This window comes from Polyodon spathula, chromosome 16, assembly GCF_017654505.1.
Source record: "Polyodon spathula isolate WHYD16114869_AA chromosome 16, ASM1765450v1, whole genome shotgun sequence".
Lineage (NCBI taxonomy): Eukaryota > Metazoa > Chordata > Actinopteri > Acipenseriformes > Polyodontidae > Polyodon > Polyodon spathula.
Genome location: NC_054549.1, coordinates 22,142,032 through 22,163,020, shown reverse-complemented (window position 1 = coordinate 22,163,020; position 20,989 = coordinate 22,142,032). Strand labels below are relative to the sequence as shown.

The following is a 20,989-nucleotide window of genomic DNA, read 5'->3' as shown; positions in this document are numbered from 1 at the left end:
CTGATTTCGAAGAAAAAGCTTCTCAGGACACCAACCCATGTTAAAAAAAAAAAAAAATAATAATCTCTACTAAAGATTACCTAAAATAGTGCCACTGTGTAGGTAATGGCTTCATCAAGTGAATTGCCTTTTCCAGGGACAAATCGATAACCTGCTGGCATTGTAGCTACCATTGCTCCTGAGCAGAGGACCCTTGGTTGTAGTGCCACTGTCTGTCTGTCTCTGCATTGCTACTGAAGATCACTGAGGAAGGACTCTCTTTTGCTATGTCTCTACTCGACTCCACTCGAAAGGAGGGTCTCTGGGTCCTTTAGGTTTCCCAACACGAAAGTTAAAACCTGCAGGACAAAAAAAAAAAAAAACACAAGAGGAATCTGAAGGACTGCTAAGCTTTCCAACAGAGGCATTTTCACACTAGAGTTCAACGGTTCAGACTGCAAATGAGGCAATCGTTTATATTAACCAGAGACTTCAATCACAACAACTTCAAAACCTTTACAAACAAGAGGAGGCCATACTCAGATCACCCTTATAAAAGTAGTGGCAAAGTGTGAAAAAGCATGGAGAGAGCGCTCTGAGGCTACAGCGATGGTCCCGCTGATGTAGAGGTCTTGGGAGCATCTCTGTCTGTGTCGCCTCTATACCTGCTATTTATACTCTAGTACCTCAGAGACTAAGTGACTTCAGTTTGCTTCTGTTATCTTACTAGTTATAATATAAATGAGTTATTCAGCTGGTAAGTGCAACCAACCGCTAACTACTCTCTTTTACAAGGTTACTAGTATTAACATAGGCAGTTAATCAGCTTATCCCTCAGACTGATACATTGATGATCCTGGAGGAATAGGGAGCTCTCTGTCTGTGTACAGCATGTGTCTGTGCCTGATTATTTGTTCTCTAGTGAGCCAAGAGACTACGTGACTAAAGCCTGACCCTGTCATCTTGCTAGTTATAGTTGTCAGCAATAGAAATGAGTTATTCAGCTGTTACTCCATCCAAGTGCAACCAACCACTAACTACTCTCTTTACAAGGTTACCGTGGTTAATTGTTTGCCATATTTCTCCTTTCCCATACACTTTTGTACATGCGTTATCACGTCAATAAACATAAATTACCTTAGCAACTCTATTTATGACAAAGTCAACTCCAGCAAACTTCCCAACACATTTGTTTCATATGATGACCAACACATTTCACTTTACACCAAGGTCTTTCTAGATTTAGGTACGCACCTAATCCATTGGCCGTGCAGTCGCTCGGAATTCCTTGGGGCAAGCCTGTTGCATACTCGTAATTGTCGTCAGTCGATTGGGAGATACCGGCTGGGAACAGAAGGGGTCAAATCAATTTTAACACAAAGTTGTGTGACTGATGACTCATTCAATAGACAACAGCAAGCATTTCAGTCGCATTCAGATTCAACTTTACAACGAGAGGCATCATTTACATGGGGGAATGTCCCCTTCACCATTGCAGACTGCAGTACCAAAACGTTAATCTCAAAATTATTTGTATGATCACTAGTCAGTGTAGAGTCTCCAACAGGACCCAGTGAAAACGCCAATCAGCGTTGGTGTGCAGTGCATTATGGGCGATCTCAAGCAGAGGAGAAAGCAGAGTCCAGTAGTAAAAACAAAAAAAAAACTGTTTCTACAAGTTTTGTTTTTTCATTGTAAAATTTCTCACTCGTGATACCATTACCAACGTCCATGGTCTCAATACTATACAGATATTTTCTGTTTGAACACTGGAACCTTATTGTCATAGCTATTGTCATACCTGTCCTCCAAAGAGGGAGTTTAATGTTGACTGACTGAATGATTTACGCAGAAGGTCCTTACCAAGTTCGGTGAGAGAGACTTCTAGTGGAAATGCTTGCTATTGAATTTATTACGTTTCTTTTAGTGTTTCTGATGCAATTTTTAAAAAAGTAGATTTAAGCAAATGCACAAAGTCCTTTCTTCAGTAAAAGTTAGGTTTATTCTTACATGCAGGAAATCAGGTCTCAGGTACAGAACAAACAGATTCCATGAACAAAAGGCACATTTCATTTTTATAGCAAAGCCCAGACTGGGTTTCTCCTCCCCAGTCCTGGCCGTGGGCCAGTCACCCGAAACTACACCCGGCTGCTTTATGGCTGTTTCAGGGTCCATGTGCCATGTGAGTAGTGCCGTGTGCATAAAAGTATGCGTGTGTGTAGCTTGTAGTGTAACTCTAAACTTGCATTTTACCTTTCTGGATTTTTGCTAATTTAGTGTTCTCCAGTTGTCTGTAAAGGGCTAGGGCCCCTTCTTGCCCAACGCTGTGTTATCTCTTTGGAGTGAATCCTCCGTGACTCTCTTCCCTACATGGGGTCCTGGCAGTCCAGTAGCATTGCTATTCATTGTCTGCTGAAGCCTTGCATTCTAAAAATCTCCTTAGAGCCAGGGCACCTTCCAGCCCATAGTGCTGTTATTTATTGCCTGCTTGCAGTCAATGCTGGGCAAGTAAGCTGTAGGCCCAGAGTCTGTGACTCTGGCCCTCATCAATTGTCAGCAGCACATGCATTTTGGAACTAGCAGTCTGCTATCTCCAGTGTCAGTCGCTTTTCAGAAAATAACATGAGTGTAGCTTTGCCAGTCCACATGCATAGCAAACTGCTACGCAATTCTTGTTCCACATTTTCCAACAGTTTCTATTGAAGACACTGAGAGACTTCTAGTTGAAACGCTTGTCACTGAATTGATGAGGTTTATTTTAGTGTCTCCTGGAGGAGCCATTATACCACCGATGGCAAATCTCCTGGTCCGGATGGGTTTCCCATACAGTTTTATATGAAATTTAGCCTTAGTTTGTCTCCCTTATTGAGCATCATGTTTGATGAATCTTTTACATCTCTGTCCCTACCCCCTACATTGTGCCAAGCCTCTATCTCAGTACTATTATTTTAATCTTAACCGTCTGTTCAATATCATATATACTCCCTCTCCTCCTCTGCCTGGTTACTCTTTCACTAGATGCAGAGAAAGCTTTCGATATTGAGTGGTACTACCTGTTTGCTTACTCTACATAAATTTGGCTTTGGTCTCAATTTTACTTCATGGATCAAGTTGTCTTGTACCTCCCCTACAGCCTCTGTTCGCACAAATAATATGCAATCCAATTACTTCACTCTCCACAAGGGTACATGACAAGGTTGCCCTCTCTCTCCCCTTCTTTTTGCAATTGCCAAGGTGCGCTCTATGCTGATGGCCCACTTCTATATATTTCTGATCCTATCTCCCCCCTCCCCGATGATTAGCCATAATAGAGCAGTTTAGTTGGTTCTGTGGATATAAGCTCAGCCTACACAAGAGTGAATGGTTTCTTATCAATTCGGTGGCACTCTATTGCCTCCCAAATCCAGTACTGATTCAATTCTAGAATTCAACCCTGACTGTAGGAGTGTTGTATCTAAAATGTATAACATTTTACTGTCTCTGTATTGCCCTTCTTCCCTGTCCACATTGAAAACCCTGCGGGAACAGGATCTAGAACTCATTTGAGAGTCAATCCTTGCTCGGTTGCATTCCTCTTCAATTTGTGTTCGACATGGGCTCATTCAGTTCAAAGTTTTACACTGCCTCCATTTGTCAAAGGTCAAATTGGCCAGAATAAATAACATTAATATTCTAAAAAGTGAAAACAAACATGACAGTATTTAAAGGATTCTATACCCTACTGCTCTCTCTCCTCTCTCTCTCTCCTTTTTTCTCTTTTTTTATAACAAATCCTGTTGTTATTCTAATCAACAGGATTTCATTTCAAATCTGTTAAATTGTGTTTTATTTCTTGGTTAATCTGTAACAACAAAGTTTTTAAAAAAAGTTTATTTTCGTGATTTTATTGAAGATGCTGAGAAAGACTTCTGGTGGAAACGTTTGCCGTTGAATTTATGAAGTTTCCTTTAGTGTTTCTGTTGAAGACGCTGAGAAAGACATCTAGCGGAAACGCTTGTCATGGAATTGATGAAGTATCTTTTAGTGTTTCTACTGAAGACGCAGAGAAAGACTTAGCAAGTTCTGTGACTTTTGCACAGTGGTTCTGAAGATCTATGCAAAACTTATATGGTAAAGTAGGGATGATTTGTTGGTTGTGATGCATAAGGCTTATTCTGAGATCTGTCACTGTGTTTCTAACCCAGGCAGGGGGTCCTCCACTATTAAAATGGGTGCATTATCGTAAGTAGACAACATCTCCATCAGAGATTGTTAGTTGGATCAGCAATGATGCTTATACAGGACATTAACAATACATTCATAAAATAAATACATTTGAAAAACTTACATTTCTTCCTTAAAGATGAAAAACTATCACTCTGAAAACAAAAGGGATAAAACAATATCAATAATGACTCTGAATTTAATACCAAAAAAACCCAACAAATTAAATATTTAAAAGAAATCTTTTGGTATAGAGTGAAGATAAAAATGTGCACAAATGAACACTTCTCACAATCCCCTGTTGGGTGAGAATAATGCCTATACTTTACAGAAAACCGACAAAAAAATCGAAAAATGTGACATTTCGAAATATAACATGAAATACTGCTGTACTGCTGCTATGGCTTCCGATTTTTTCCAATATCATTGTGTAGTTTCTTTTGAACACATGTCTCAAGCCTACAGTTCTAGGTGATGCAAAACTTTTGGCCAGAGCTGTAGATGCACTTTGAAGTCAGTGTGAATGGTAGAGATAGAAGACAGGCATTACCTTCTGGGTCCTGTTGCTGTAAGGACTGTCAAGAGAGCTGCTGTTCCTGCCTGCAGAACAGAGAGGAGAAGCAGAGAGCGGATGAGAAACACATGGGAACCCCGAGCTGAGCTCAATTACAATTACAATTACAGCAGCATTGTTGCCGAGATTTCAATTCCAATTTAAATGCAGTTTTGTTCAATTAGTTAGATCCAATTATGCTGCAGTAGTTACAATTGTAATTACCATTATGAACTGCACAATTACAATTGTAATTGGGATGGAAATTTGCAGTTTTCCTGGGATTATGCCATTGCATTTACTACAGTTTACCCTGCTTGACCATCCCTCTCTGTGCTTTACAATGCTTCCCTATGCTTTACCATCCCTCTCTGTGCTTTACAATGCTTCCCTATGCTTTACCAGACCTCTCTGTGCTTTACAATGCTTCCCTATGCTTTACCATACCTCTCTGTGCTTTACAATGCTTCCCTATGCTTTACCATCCCTCTCTGTGCTTTACAATGCTTCCCTATGCTTTACCAGACCTCTCTGTGCTTTACAATGCTTCCCTATGCTTTACCATACCTCTCTGTGCTTTACAATGCTTCACTATGCTTTACCAGACCTCTCTGTGCTTTACAATGCTTCACTATGCTTTACCAGACCTCTCTGTGCTTTACAATGCTTTCCTATGCTTTACCATACCTCTCTGGGCTTTACAATGCTTCCCTATGCTTTACCACACCTCTCTGTGCTTTACAATGCTTCCCTATGCTTTACCATACCTCTATGTGCTTTACAATGCTTCCATATGCTTTACCATACCTCTCTGTGCTTTACAATGCTTCCCTATGCTTTACCATACCTCTCTGTGCTTTACAATGCTTCCCTATGCTTTACCATCCCTCTCTGTGCTTTACAATGCTTCACTATGCTTTACCATCCCTCTCTGTGCTTTACAATGCTTCCCTATGCTTTACCATACCTCTCTGTGCTTTACAATGCTTGCCTATGCTTTACCACCCCTCTCTATGCTTTACAATGCTTGCCTATGCTTTACCACCCCTCTCTGTGCTTTATACTTGCCTATGCTCTACCATGCTTTCACTGTGCTGTATTACACCTGGCTGTGTTTTTGCTGTTGGAGAGTTGTATAAGGGTGTGGCAGGGGAATGTTGAAATTCAAGTACAACATTTTCATTTCCTCCTGCTCTGCAAGCTGTTGAAAACGCTTCATATTTCCCAAAAACCAGCAAGGCAGAAGCACACAAGCTGGGGTGGAAATTTGACGATACGGCACTAGATTCTAACACCAGGATACCTCATATAGCACCAGCAACATTCAATTCTGGCACCAGTAGACATGTTGAATTATTATTTGTTTTATTCCTTAGCAACCATAGATGATGACAGTTTCTCATTGGGTCTGGAGTAGTCACATGACCCGCCCACACTCTCCACCACACACAAGAGAGAAGGGTTGTGTCCTGTGGGGAGTTTAACTGCAGGAACAGGTTTTTGCAAACATGTCTTCACAGAGCACTTTTACCTAATTATCCATAAAATCATCAAGTCACAAAAGTAACGTCTAACTGTCGAGTGCAGCCAAATACATGAGCTCTTGTTTTGTTGATCTGTCGCGTGTTTGGGCTGCTCAGGTTTGCCGTCTTTGGTTTGTTAATATTGCAGTTTTGGTCGTAAGTGATTTATACATATTTATAGACAGCACATGACTGTGTCTGATACCGTTTATCACTAAAAACTCATCGCTGGGGACGGACGGACGGACGGACGTGTGATGTAGCACCAGTAGCCTTTCTGGTGCGAAACTTTCAGAACTGTTTAGCACCAGTTTCAAACCGATCACTTTCACATGTACTATATAATATTGTGAAAAGTGTTTAGCACCTCATATAAAGATGCAGACCTGACTGGCTGTAGTCTTACGCTTTGCAGGAGGCCAGCTGTGTGTGGTGTAGCCAATCACAGTCCTCCTTTAGATTAGTCAAATATGCGGGCAAGATTTGTATTGACATATTATTCATTTTAGCTTAATTCTTGAGTAACTGAGTCATCATGTTCCATCGAAGGGTTGGGCAGGTTTACATAATGTTAAGAGAAAATGCAATGCATGTTTGATCAATTACACACTATACTGAGTTCTCATAGTTATTCATCAATGGAGCACAAACACCAGGTTGAGAAATTAAGTGGAGAGAGACTTAAGCAAGGAGATGCTTCTACACACAGAGAGTGGTGAGGGGATGGAATGGGTTCAGTTCTGAATAATGTGCCCAACTTACCGTTTGCAATGTCGTTGGTCCCTCTCTCTTGAAGGCCAGCGCAGGCTCCTTTCCCGGGAGGGGGGGAGGCCGTGTTGCAGATGGGGACTGAAGGGAAGGCTGGGGGAGCGGCCTGTTTGTTTGGGCTCGAAGGAAACCGAGCCCTGGGCTTGGCCACACTGTACAGAGCATCCAAGCCTGGGGGCTGTTGGTTTGTAGAGACCGCCTCTGCATTGTCATACTCGTGACTGATCCTCGGAGGGACTGGGCTAGTGGTGGCAGCAGTGGGATTGTCTGACGACAGACGCAGTTTTGTCTTGTTGACCACTGAGTAGATGTCGCCCATATTTTTGTCCGGAGAAGGGAGGGAGGGTTTTGATGACAAGGCAGGCTTGCTAGAAAACAGCAAGGCACAAGCATTATTTATTGTGGATCGACGCATCACAATCAATTTCCTTACACAATAGTCTTGTCGCACCTGAGTCTCTTTTTACTACCTGGTTATGGAGGGGAACTAATACAATGTGAATGAGGGCACACAATACCAGCTGATGTGTCGGTAAGTTTCCTTGATTGATTCCAATATGATATTCCAAGCTTAAAGATTATTCTGAGCATCTGTATAGGGACAGAAAACAACCCTATTCTATTACTATGCAGGTGGTGTGTAATTGTGCACAGTGTAGCACTGCACACTGACAAAGCCAAATAAAAACAGAATACATTTGGCTTATAGGCTACTCATGATAATACGCCTTAGTGGTATTATCTATTTTAATTGACTAGGCTACTAAGTTGACCAAGTTAATAATAATAATAATAATAATAATAATAATAATAATAATAAATAATAATAATAATAATAATAATATAAAAAGCTAAAATCAGTTAGCTTCAATTTAAAATAATCTTTTACTCACATTGTACACCTATGTGTACCAGAATGATTTATTTTGTGTTATCGAAAGTGCGCTAGGTATTAATTTGATTACTACTGTACTGTATACTGTATAGGCGTACTGTACAGATTTAGATTTTTGTTCATAATGTAATGTGAAGCCCACCCAAAACACATTAGTGTTATTTCAGTGCAATGATTTATTTAAAATATATTGCGCACTGTAAATGCACGTGTGTGTGATTTTACTGTATTTTTTTTTAAACCCAAGCCCTCCTAACATCGGACAAACCTATACGGTTTAGCAAGGGGCTACTATAGGGTTATAAAAAGCTTTTCGATAGAAACACATTTTCACCTGCTCACTGTTGACCTGTTTCTCTAACTGACGCAAAGCTTGACTCGCGAGTTATTTAAATAAATGTTGTTGTTTTTTTTTCTGTCTGAATTTAAAAAACAAAATTGAAGTTCATGAAACTGTTCAAAACTCTGTAGTTGGTTCCTTTTTTAAAGTTACTTTTGTACAGAATTAAAGGGACAATAATTCTGACAAAGCCTTATAATTGTAAACTCCAGACTTAAATTAATTCCAAGTTTTATGAATACAGCATGACACATTAATATTGCAAAACGTGTTTAATAGCCCTCCGTTCATAATCTGTTCAGACAGCCTCTGTAAACCTCACAACTCTCCACTATACTGGACTATATGACACCCAACTGTTCCAGTGCTTGTACTTGCACTGGACTGCTCCATACCTCGCTGTATTCTACTACTGCTCTCAATTGTAACTACTTCTTGTGTCTTGTATTTGATTTTACTCTTATAGGTGTCTGTATTCATGTTTTTTGTATTTGCTCTTATTTGAAATCATTCTCATCCATTCATCATACTTACTATTTACTCTTACTGGGCTTTGCTTGTATAAGCAAATATTTACTATAAGTTGTAACTGCTTTTAGTCGAACTATAATTTACTGTATTCCTTATGTTGTGCTTACTTGAATTTGATCTTATTGTACTTTTATAACTTATTATGATTTTCTGTAAAGTGATATTTTACAATGTGATAACTTGTGATGTGGTATTTTGTAACAATTGTAAGTCCCCCTGGATAAGGGCTTCTACTAATAAATAAATTAATAATAATAATAAAAATAATAATAATAATAATAATAATAATAATAATAATAATCTCACTAGTGCTACATTTTGAAAGGCTAGAAGGCTCTCACAAATTAGATAGCAAACGCTTGTCATTGAACTTAAATTACTTTGTTACCTGTAGTCCCACACATTTTCTCTGCACATCCATTCACAACTTACAGCTACAACTAAAAGTTTTGCATCACCCTGTAGAATGAACTCATTTTGCTTCATAAAGTCAAACGAAACCTGCTGAATAATGTTACCTTGTTAACATATTGAATTACACACCACTTTGTAGTTTCTCCATATACAAAAAATTGAAAGATGTGACATTTCGAAATCTAACATGAAATACTATACTACATTATGGCTCCCGACAGACTTTTGTGAGATCATTTTATAGTTTCTTTGATGTTAAATAAAAGATCAAAATTAAGTTCATATAGTTTTTTTTTTACATCTCAGTCCTAAAATTCTAGGTGATGCAAAACCTTTGGTCACAGCTGTAGATGTAAAGTTATGTGAGGTCGACCTTGCAATACAAATAAATGTCCTACCTTTTCAGCAGCTCCAATGACTTCGTCTTCGTGGGGAGATGAGGTTTTTGCATTTGGCTCACTACGTTGTCATAAACAGATGCGTGATCCTGCAGACAAGCAAGGTTTGGGGTTGTGGAGCTGAAACTGTCTGTGGCTATTAGGGGCAGGCAGACTCCACTCTGTGGAAAGTGTGCAAGCTCCAGAGTTGCCAAAAGCAAGTGGGCGCATTGAAGAATTTTCTTATTTGTTTTTATAGCTTCGGATGCAATAGGTCCTTTTCAAAACCACACAAAGGGAGGAATCGTACAAATCGAGGTGCAAAAACATCTTTTCAGACCGTCACAACTACAGCTTCCTGTTATTTCATTTTGCTTTACCTGTTTAATAAAAACCAAAGGCTGACTACAGTAAGGCAGCAGTTTTCTGTTCATTAAACTTTGCACATTTAAGATCAATATGCTGCATTTTTACTCTACAAACTAGAGGAGGCTGTTAAGCCTATCAGTGCTCATCCGGTTCCTAGCATTTGATTGATCTCAGAACTTTGTCAGGTCGGCAAAGGATCCAAATGATTCTGCCTCAACAGCTTTACTAGGTACCCCATTCACTCTCTGTGTGAAGAAGAGTCTCCTTCAGCAACATGACTAGATAACCCATTCCATCCCCTCCCCACTCTCTGTGTGAAGAGGTGTCTCCTTCAGCAACATGACTAGGTAACCCATTCCACCCCCTCACCACTCTCTGTGTGAAGAAGAGTCTCCTTCAGCAACATGACTAGGTAACCCATTCCACCCCCTCACCACTCTCTGTGTGAAGAAGAGTCTCCTTCAGCAACATGACTAGATAACCCATTCCATCCCCTCACCACTCTCTGTGTGAAGAAGTGTCTCCTTCAGCAACATGACTAGGTAACCCATTCCATCCCCTCCCCACTCTCTGTGTGAAGAAGAGTCTCCTTCAGCAACATGACTAGATAACCCATTCCATCCCCTCACCACTCTCTGTGTGAAGAGGTGTCTCCTTCAGCAACATGACTAGATAACCCATTCCATCCCCTCACCACTCTCTGTGTGAAGAGGTGTCTCCTTCAGCAACATGACTAGGTAACCCATTCCATCCCCTCACCACTCTCTGTGTGAAGAAGAGTCTCCTTCAGCAACATGACTAGATAACCCATTCCATCCCCTCACCACTCTCTGTGTAAGAAGAGTCTCCTTCAGCAACATGACTAGATAACCCATTCCATCCCCTCCCCACTCTCTGTGTGAAGAAGAGTCTCCTTCAGCAACATGACTAGGTAACCCATTCCATCCCCTCACCACTCTCTGTGTGAAGAAGAGTCTCCTTCAGCAACATGACTAGGTAACCCATTCCATCCCCTCACCACTCTCTGTGTGAAGAAGAGTCTCCTTCAGCAACATGACTAGATAACCCATTCCATCCCTTCACCGCTCTGTCTGAAGAAGTGTCTCCTTCCCTCTGTCCTAAGTCTATCTCCACTAAATTTCCAACTGTGTTTACCATACCATACCTCTCTGTGCTTTACAATGCTTACCTATGCAATGCTCTAGAAAGAGTGCAAAGAAGAGCGACCAGAATTATTCTGGGTTTAAAAGGAATGTCATATTCAGACAGGCTAAAATAATGGAATCTATTCAGTCTTGAACAAAGAAGACTGCGCGGCGACCTGATTCAAGCATTCAAAATTCTAAAAGGTTTTTACAATGTCGACCCAAAGGACTTTTACGACCTGAAAAAAGAAACAAGGACCAGGGGTCACAAATGGAGATTAGACAAAGGGACATTCAGAACAGAAAGCAGGAGGCACTTTTTTACACAGAGAATTGTGAGGGTCTGGAATCAACTCCCCAGTAATGTTGTTGAAGCTGACACCCTGGGATCCTTCAAGAAGCTGCTTGATGAGATTTTGGGATCAATAAGCTACTAACAACCAAACGAGCAAGATGGGCCGAATGGCCTCCTCTAGTTTCTAAACTTAATCTTATCTTCTTATCTTATCATGCTTTCACTGTGCTTTATTACACTTTTCTATGCTTTTACTATGGGACATTGTATAAGGGTTAGTTTTAACCTGTTTTTAAATATGCTTTACCATACCTCTCTGTGCTTTACAGTGCTTCCCTATGCCTTGCCATGCTTTCACTGTGCTTTATTCCACTTTGCTATGCTTTTACTATGGGGAAACTTAGCGAGTGCACTCTGAAGACAGTAACTGTTAATGTTTTTTTTGTTTTGTTTTGTTTTTTTGCAGCAGGTCAAAACACTAAGTAGATCTTAATCTGGCTCTACAAGACAAAGAGTTTTAGTCACAAGCTTGCGACCACAGTTCCAGTACAGTAAGAAATCTAGCTAGTCATGTTTTACCATCAATCAGAACACGATGCAAATGATCAAGAATCGTCTCATAGACCTGGTCTGAAATCTGCTGATCCCGCATCAAGGGTAGGGCTTTCTGCCTGAAACTTTGACTTTTCCAGTTTATCTGAAGACATGATATGACAAATGTATTTTTCTGTAGCTTGTTCATATTGTACAACACAGGTGCCAAAAATGTGGAGATTTTTTTAGCAAGTAATTTATTATTAACGAGTCATTTAGCGGTCGCTTTTATCCAAAGCGACTTACAGAGACTAGGGGGGTGAACTGTGCATCAACAGCAGCTGCCGCTGCAGAGTCACTTCCAATAGAACCTTGTTTGTTTTACGCCTGAAGGACAGAGCACAAGGAGGTGAAGTGACTTGCTCAGGGTCACACACACTGAGTCAGCAAGTCCTTTTCTTTAACCACTGGACCACCAAGCCTACCAGCAAGTGTCTCTATAGAGTGGTAATATGCGTAACAAGGCAAAGACTGGGTGCAAACTGGCAAACTGGCAAACTGGCAACCTGGCGCACCCCGGGCACCGCAAATGAGCATCTTAACCACTGTGCAGAAGAACCGGGCTTCTCTGCATTCAAGCTTTTAACCTCGACTCATCTCACCGCAGAATAGAATCGGCACATATTTTCATTTTACATCTGAGGCGGCTAAAAATGTAATATTTACTAGTCTTTGCAGAAACGTGTCTTATTTTGTTGCTGTTTATCAAATCTTAGGTACAGCTGTGGCCAAAAGTTTTGCATCACCTGGAATTTAAGGATTGAGACATCACTTAAAAATATAATCTAGATGGAAATGATTTACTTAACATCTTGTAATCAAAGAAACTAGAAAATGATGTCGCAGATGTCTAACAGAAGCCCTCAATGTAGTACAGTAGTAGTTCCTGTTAGATTTTGAAATATCACATTTTTCAGTGGTATATGGAAAACTGCAAAGCGGTGTGTAATTCAATATTTTAACGTAACGTTATTCAGCAGGTTTATTCAACCTTTTGAAGCAAAATGAGTTTATTCTAAACTTTTGGCCACAGCTGTAGGTCCACTTATGCAATTCTGCTGACGTTAAGGTTTTTTTTCTCTTGTTCTGCATTCAAATTTAACAGCTTCAGCAAACTCTGTGTTAAGGTAAAATGACCAGTATATTCATTTTTTCTCCACTAGGTGGCAGTAAAGCTTCGCGAAAGGCAAACTGCTTCGTTTGTGTTTGACTGCAATCTTATTCCAAGCACAGCACATACACTGTGTTCAGAATACATGCCAACAGTCACTATACGGTCAGGAAGAGTCCCGGTTTCCTAGCAAAAGTCCCGATATTTACCCATAGAAAAAAAATAAATAAATAAATAAATAATAATAATTTATTTTGCGCAGTAGAGTTAGTGAAAACCACACGCTGTGCTCTTCGTGTTGCTGACGCATCTGCTGATCACTGACTTATACAAAGGGAAGAACGCTTCATTGTGTCTATTTTTACGGTCATGATGGCTGAGTTGAGGTTGAGGGGGTGGACGTCTATTATAATGAGTGTTTTTTGCGTATGGCTCCTCCCATGTGTATGATGCATATAATCCACCTCCCGGAGGGGAGGGTCCCGCTTAACAGTTTCCAAATGTTGGCAAGTATGGTACAGGCCATTATGAAATGTAACTGATTATGCCCTGCACGGTCCAATACCAACAAAGTATTGTTAAGCGTTGATTTTGTATTGTAATTTGTGTCTGAAAGTGATCGTTTGATTATTCGGATAAGCTCTCCGAGGGTGAGGGATACATGCTCGCTGACGTACATTTAAATTTAGAAAGGTCATGTCGTTTTACGGTTCCTCCTAATGTACGGATGAGGAGCGTACTGGTCCTTGTTAAACTTGTTAAACAACAAACGAAAGGCTCGGGCGATGCCGGTGAGTTGTCATTTTCCCGCAGCCTGTCAGTGTTTCCCCCGTGTAGTTTGCACCCTGCAGTAACGGAGGTTTCGATTGGCAGTCTCTTCTTACCTTGCTGAGGTTCTCATAGTCGTTGTCATGGCACGTTAGGGCCTTCTGGAACATGTGAACCACGGTGTGGTAAAGAAACTCGTACTGCTCCTGAGGAGAGATATGGGGGGAGGAGGAGGAGGAGGAGGAGGAGGAGGAGGGGGCTGTATTATTATTAATATTAATAATAATAATAATAATAATAATAATAATAGAAGGACAAATGTATACCTAACTGGATGTAATGAGGCTGTAATTCCATCAAAGCATTTGAGTATTGGATTCTATAAATGGTAATTTCTGTTATATATATATACACAAACACACTGCTGTGCAAAAGTCTTAGACATGTTGCATTTTTCTACTCTGATGCATTATGAGCATCAACAATTTACTCAAAGCCTCCTCTAGTGTTTTGTGCTATTACAACAACCTTGACTTGCATAAAGAAGGAAAACAATTGAGTGAAATAGCTTGCATCACTCAATTTGCAGGGTGTGGTATCCAATGCAGAATCAACAAGTACAGAGTAACATCATCTGTAATTGGAACTGGCAGAAGGCACAGGTGTCGTTGTCCATCAAATCAACAGTGCAAAAGTCACTTTTGAAATCAGGACTTAAAGAATGCGTTGCATTAAGAATACCTTGTTAAGAAAGGGGAACACGACTAAAAGGCTAAAATGTGCACAATAACACAGAAATTGGACTATGGAACAATGGTCAGAGGTGCTTTGAACTGTTGATTTGATGGACTGTGCCTTCTGCCAGTTCTGTTGACAATTCATAGTAGAAAAAACTAGTGGAGGCTTTGAGTAAATTGTTGATGCTCATAATGCATCAGAGTACAAAAATAAGACTTTTGCACAGCAGTGTGTATATATATATATATATATATATATATATACACACACACACACACAGTTTTTATGACTTTTTCAAACTCTCTCTAGAGAGCTTTGATGGGTGAGGGATAGCAGGGTTACCTTGGTCTGCACAGCCGATGGTCTCTGCTTCCTGATTTCCAGCACGATATCCAGAATGCTGAAGTTGCTTGTGATTCGCTGCAGAGGTACAAAAATAAAACAAAAAAAACAACTGCAACTTTTCAACAAAAAACAAATTAAATAGCAGCATCTGTTAAATGACTGTGACCTACAGTGTGCAGATATCAAAGGATGACAGTGCCCTTATACATGTTAGTAAAAGCACAACAGCATTGTGTCCAAAATATATTAAAGCACAGAGAGGTCTGGTAAAGCATAGGGAAGCATTATAAAGCACAGAGAGGTATGGTAAAGCATAGATAGGCATTGTAATGCACAGAGAGGTATGGTAAAGCATAGGGAAGCATTGTAAAGCACAGAGAAGTATGGTAAAGCACAGAGAAGTATTGTCAATCACAGACAGGTATCGTAAAGTATAGGGAAGCATTGTAAAGCACAGAGAGGTTTGCTATTAGAAGCATTCTTCTAGCACTGTACCTCTGTTAGAAGAAGATCGCGGACGTAATCCACTGCACAGATCACTCCCGTTCTGCCACAGCCAGCACTGTCAGAGAAAGCGACACAAAAATGCTATCTGCTATCACACTAGGTTGAAGGAAGCTAGTTTCCCTGCTACTCTAGTTGATGCACAGTCGAGGTTTGGGGTGTAAAGATTCACTGTGTATCGATGAATCATGAAGAAAGAAGAATAGTTGACATAATAATTATTATGCTTGTTCAACTGCTTTCCTCTGAAGCCCAACTGAATTGACTAACAAACAGCCATTTCAATCGAAGTTCATTTGAACAGAGTACTGCTCATTGCAACAGCGATGTGTTGGAATTGATTAAACGACCATGTAAGGAATTTTGTAATGGTTTTTGTGTTAGAACTGATTATAATATCCAACATTCAAGAATCATGCGAATTGGGATTTGATTTTAAAATTTGAAATGGAATTGGAAATGAAAAACAGGCATTGACCTCAATCCTGCCAATCTCATTTATATATTTTTTTTATTTTTTAACACAGCAGTCTATCGTTAAATGATCATTTTATATATGATGCATCATACAAGTAGCCAAACTGGATCATAATATGACACGTATGTGATCTGTCAATACATATCATATGGGGATGATAGTATGTCCCAGGTCAGCTGGTTCATTATTCATTATTGATTGTCATTTAGCAGACTCTTTTATCCAAAGCGACTTACAGAGACAAGGAGGTGAACTGTTGTACTATTTCATGTATTATGTACTTTCCACTGTATATCATGTATTATGCATTTCTTTATTTGAAGTATTATGGATTTTCTTGTATTTACTGCATCTTGTAAAGCGCTTTGTGATGGTGTTCCACTATGAAAGGCGCTATATAAAATAAAGATTGATTGATTGATTGATTAAACTGTTGCTGCAGAGTCACTTGCAACAGGAACTCATTTTGTTTTACATTTCATCCGAAGGATTTAGCACCATGATTTTCAACCCCAGTCCCTAGACCACAAATTGAACTGATCATTTGCTTAATTAGACTTTTTAAATTGTTTTTAGCTCCTAAACACTTGCAGATTTCAAGTTAGCTATAACATTTTATAAAGTAACTTTAAACTCTGCAACTTTTTAAGAGCTGAAAAGGTCTAATTAAGCAAATGATCGCTGATTTAGCAGATGTTTTTATCCAAAGCAACTTACAGAGTCTAGGGGGTGAACTGTGAATCAACAGCTGCTGCTACAATATGACCTTGCTTGTTTTATGTCTCATCCCAGATCACAAGGAGGTGAAGTGACTTGCTCAGGGTCACACACACAGGGAGTCAGTGGCTGAGCTGGGATTTGAACCTCCTGGTATCGAGCCCCTTTCTTTAAACACTGGATCACCAAGCCTCCTATTGGGGTACCTGCAGTGGACGAGGATGGGGGCTGTGTCGCCCCCCTGTCTGGAGTGGACCTCATCCATCATGTCCAGAATCCTGTCGCAGTCGCTGGGAATCCCATGGTCTGGCCAGGCGGTGTACTGGAAGTGGGAAATCGTTCGAACTTCCTGCAGGGAAAACACAGGTTAGCATGGATCTGTTTTCTATATTGTATAGTCTCACCATTTTCAACCCAGTTCAGTTTTGCAGCACAGCAAAATGGTTGTACTGTTAGCTGCACCCAGTGGAATCGTTTAACAAAGGAACCGTCAAGGTAACTTTTTAACTCTCTCTGCATTTTGACAGTACCTTGCTTTTCATATGCATTTGATATTCTTTTTAATATGCTTTTCTCTCTGTGCTTTACAATGCTTGCCTATGCTTTACCATATCTCTCTGTGCTTTACAATGCTTCCCTATGCTTTGCTATACATCTCTGTGTTTTACAATGCCTCTCGATGCTTTACCAGACCTCTCTGTGCTTTACAATGCTTCTCTGTGCTTTACAATGCTTGCCTATGCTTTGCCATGCTTTCGCTGTGCTTTATTACAGTTTGCAATGCTTTAATACAGGGAATTTGCTAATGGTTATTTTTTGAAGTAGTGTAATTGCAATTGTCTGTGGTTTAACTGCACTTACCCCTCGGCACTGCACAGAGAGCGTTCGAGTAATGACCTCTGCATTAGGACTGGACTCGTCAATCTGGAAGAAAATACAGCGGCAGCTTCACAATACATTACTGCGGCAGAATACTGCGCTCTAACCAAGATTCATCATAATGAAATGTTCTTTAGATACACTGAAACCTCTACAAGGGAGACAATCAAAGAACAACCGAAATGTGGCCTTACTAATATGAGGCACGTACAATTTCTGGATACAGTATTATCATATGATTATTACAAATGTACTGCTGATCCCTGGAGCCAGCATTACACTTCAGCAATCAACACCAGACAGAAGGATATCTACATCATCAGATGGAAAGCAACGCAAATGGATGGAGATGCAGATGGATCACATTCGTTTACTGCAAAGCTACGCCTTACCTTGGCGAGAGCCAAGTTCAAATCAGCATGAAGTTTAACATCTACTCTCATGTAATGGAAATCATTTGGTTTACTTTTCATTTAAACCCAGTACGCAGAATGAAGATGCTAAGCTAAGGTTGAAGAGGGAAGGACTGCAAGCTACACACATTACATCATCCAGTTGTAGCCTATCAGAGCTAAGTAAGCTGATAACTTGCCTTTTCTACTGCCTCCAAGTCCTTTGTCAGCCAATAAAATTATAAAAATGGTGGCAATCGTTTTGACTAGAAGTCTTGCATGAAGGCATTGAGAGCAATTTGCTGTGCGTTTAACTATTTGTGTGTAACTATTACAGAAAATTAAACATGTATATTTTGCAAAATGTAAGCAAGGAAGAGAGGGAAGCACTGCAATTTAGACCCATGACATCATCCAAGAGTCAAGAGAAGAGCAACCGAATGAATAATGAGGCAGGAGAACTGAGGAAGCATATTTAGCCTGGAAAACAGAAGGTCCATTTTTGGTTATTTTAATATAGCACTGCCACTTTGCTTTGGTCTGCTGTGTAGTTTTGTCGTCCATTCAATAGTGCTCAATTAAGAAAGGCTTGAAGACATGTAACAGCTTCAATGATAAACGTTTCTCTAGAAGTGTTTCTCTAGAAGCTGTGCACTCACATTGGTGATCACAAAATCCCCGAAGATTGATGTCTTGCAGGGGTCTGCCCAGTACCGTTCACACTTTTTCTACAAGAAAATAATTGTGTATTAGTGTGTTTAATTTTCCAAAAAAATATGTTGTTGGTTTGAGTAGCTCAGTGGTTCGAGAAAGAGAGAAAGCGCCAGGTTGCAGTGGGTTTGAGGAGCTCAGTGGTTAGATAAAGGAAGCGCTGAGTTGCAGTGTGGAAGGCAGTGGGTTTGAGGAGCTCAGTGGTTAGATAAAGAAAGCGCTGGGCTGCAGTGTGGAAGGCAGTGGGTTTGAGGAGCTCAGTGGTTAGGGTGCTGAGCTGCAGTGTGGAAGACGGGGTTTGAATAATGCACTTGATGTATTTACCTTTCCATGCTCGATCTCTCTGCAAGCCATTATGCAAACCTGAAACAGACAAACAGTGAGTTTTTATTGTCGTGGTGCTGCCTGCATTGCCACTGAAGATCATTTGGGAAGGGAACAGTTAGCTTACTGCAGTCCCATTCTACCAATTACAACCCGTTCTAGCTGCCTTTGTGCTACCGATACAGAACCATTACCACTGCAGTGCCACAGTCTGGCTGCATTACTGTTGCTGATCATTTAGGAAAGATTAGTGTGGAACTACTGCATCAGCATTCCAGAACCCCAACTGCATTCCACTGAAGATCGGCTGGTAATGGCTAGTGTAGTGTGTTGCTATACTGTAAGTTACCTTCACTTCATACTGCCAGATCATCCTCCATATATCCACCACAGTGTGACTCAGGGGCCCTTGGGTGGCAATGTAGCAGCGATCCTCCGTCGCTCCCTGAAAAAAAAAAAAGAGAGAGAATTTTGTATGGATATTTCTGATAGAATGAAGTTTGTGAATTTTTGTTATCGTTGTAAAGTGAGGTCAGATAGCCTTGGCTGTAGCTGGGCACTGCAATCTTTTCTGTGATTGTGCATTTTGTGTTAGTTTATAAAAGTACAAACGTGGAAGCCGTTATTTCTGTGGTGCAGACACTAGAATGGGAATACTGTACCTTGATAAAGCTGGCGTTGATGTAGTCCGAGCTGCCTTGGTCTGACAGCAGTGTGACGCGCGTCTGGTCATCTTGAAACAGAACGGAGTTAGAATTTCAGAATGGCATTTGGAATCGGAACGTGAGCAAAAGAAGGTCCAAAGCAAGTTCCATCACAATGGGACAAGCGGTTCTCTAGATGTGTGCAATGCAGGCAAGCCCAGTTTACAACACCAGTGAAGGGGTTGGGGGGGTGGGGGCATTCATATTAATGACCTTTTTATGATTTTGAGTGGTCCTTATTGCAACGACTCAATGAAGATTCAAGTATGTGCAAAAGACTAGGATTCAGGAGATGCCACAGACATGTGTAACGTAGGCTAGATAAGCCAAAGTGACTTTATATTAGTGAGCACCAGCGGCATCTAGTGCACCGATTGTGTATTGCCAGCAAAGCAAAAGGATTGCTCCAACATGTTTAATGAGTGGAAATACTTGGTGTAGATACCAGACCGGGGATCAAATACAATTACAGTTACAGTGCTATTCTTTTCAAATACAGTTACACCAAACAGTAACAAACAACTACCCACATTAACAGGTTTGCTCTGTGTAATCTAAATAACCCACCAATAATGACAGGCACAAACAAACGGCGTCACTAAAACTGGTTGAAAATAGAAGAATAATGATCGCATGGCAGAGGGAAGTGGAAAACTGTTAAGATTTGGGATGATTTCGTTAGCTGAAAACCTGCGAACCAGCTGTGGGTTGCAAGAAGCCAGGAAGCTGTTTTCAGGGTAGCGCTGGAGGTAGCTGGTATATTAAGGGGGATATAGTGATATCTTTGTAAACGGTATGTCTTCTTGATGTTTCCGATTCCTTCACCCCCTCCTGCCCAAAACAACTCAAAAGCCTTGGTTTGTTTGTTCGGAACAAACGACTGGGACCCTTGCCTAAGAGGGGTGGGGGGGGGGGGACGTTTCATAAGATTCCACTTGAACTTTGCTTTCTCCTGCTGATAGCCGGACTCTTATTGCCTTTGAGAAGTGTTTATTGGCAGTGTAGCAGGGCGGTAGGAAAGCCCTGCTTAAATGTTCAGTATTTATTTTAGAACGGGGTTTGCCCCTCTGCCCCTGTACTGTATTTTGTGTTTGTATTATGATTTATTTATATAGAGAGAGATGACGGCGTGGCTGTGCGTTTTGTTTTGTTTTGGATTGTTTTCCACATTAAACTCGTGCAGAAGGTGGCCATCTCCAGTATTAATGAAGTGATTAATTTGTTGCTAATTGGGAGGTGGTCACCTGCATAAATACCTGCAGCTCTCTGCACTCCGGGTGGGTGTCCGAGAGGCGGAACGAGGGAGCGAGAGGAGAGATTCATTTAAAACTA

At 40.6% G+C, this 20,989-nt stretch overlaps 1 protein-coding gene across 1 annotated transcript; it reads right to left on the bottom strand.

The window, feature by feature from the left end:
• LOC121329332 (tyrosine-protein phosphatase non-receptor type 18-like) lies at window positions 1–19,704 on the bottom strand. The gene is made up of 15 exons (XM_041274891.1): window positions 19,616–19,704; window positions 19,303–19,398; window positions 18,954–18,992; window positions 18,578–18,646; window positions 17,509–17,571; window positions 16,854–16,996; window positions 15,444–15,510; window positions 14,946–15,023; window positions 13,982–14,071; window positions 9,605–9,693; window positions 7,021–7,394; window positions 4,733–4,782; window positions 4,307–4,337; window positions 1,234–1,323; window positions 1–338 (listed from the first exon to the last, which is right to left on the bottom strand). The coding sequence occupies exons 2-15, from the start codon at window positions 19,324–19,326 to the stop codon at window positions 265–267; spliced, it is 1,281 nt and encodes a 426-aa protein (XP_041130825.1). The 5' UTR covers window positions 19,327–19,398; window positions 19,616–19,704; the 3' UTR covers window positions 1–264.
• Between the last annotated feature and the right edge of the window lie 1,285 nt (window positions 19,705–20,989).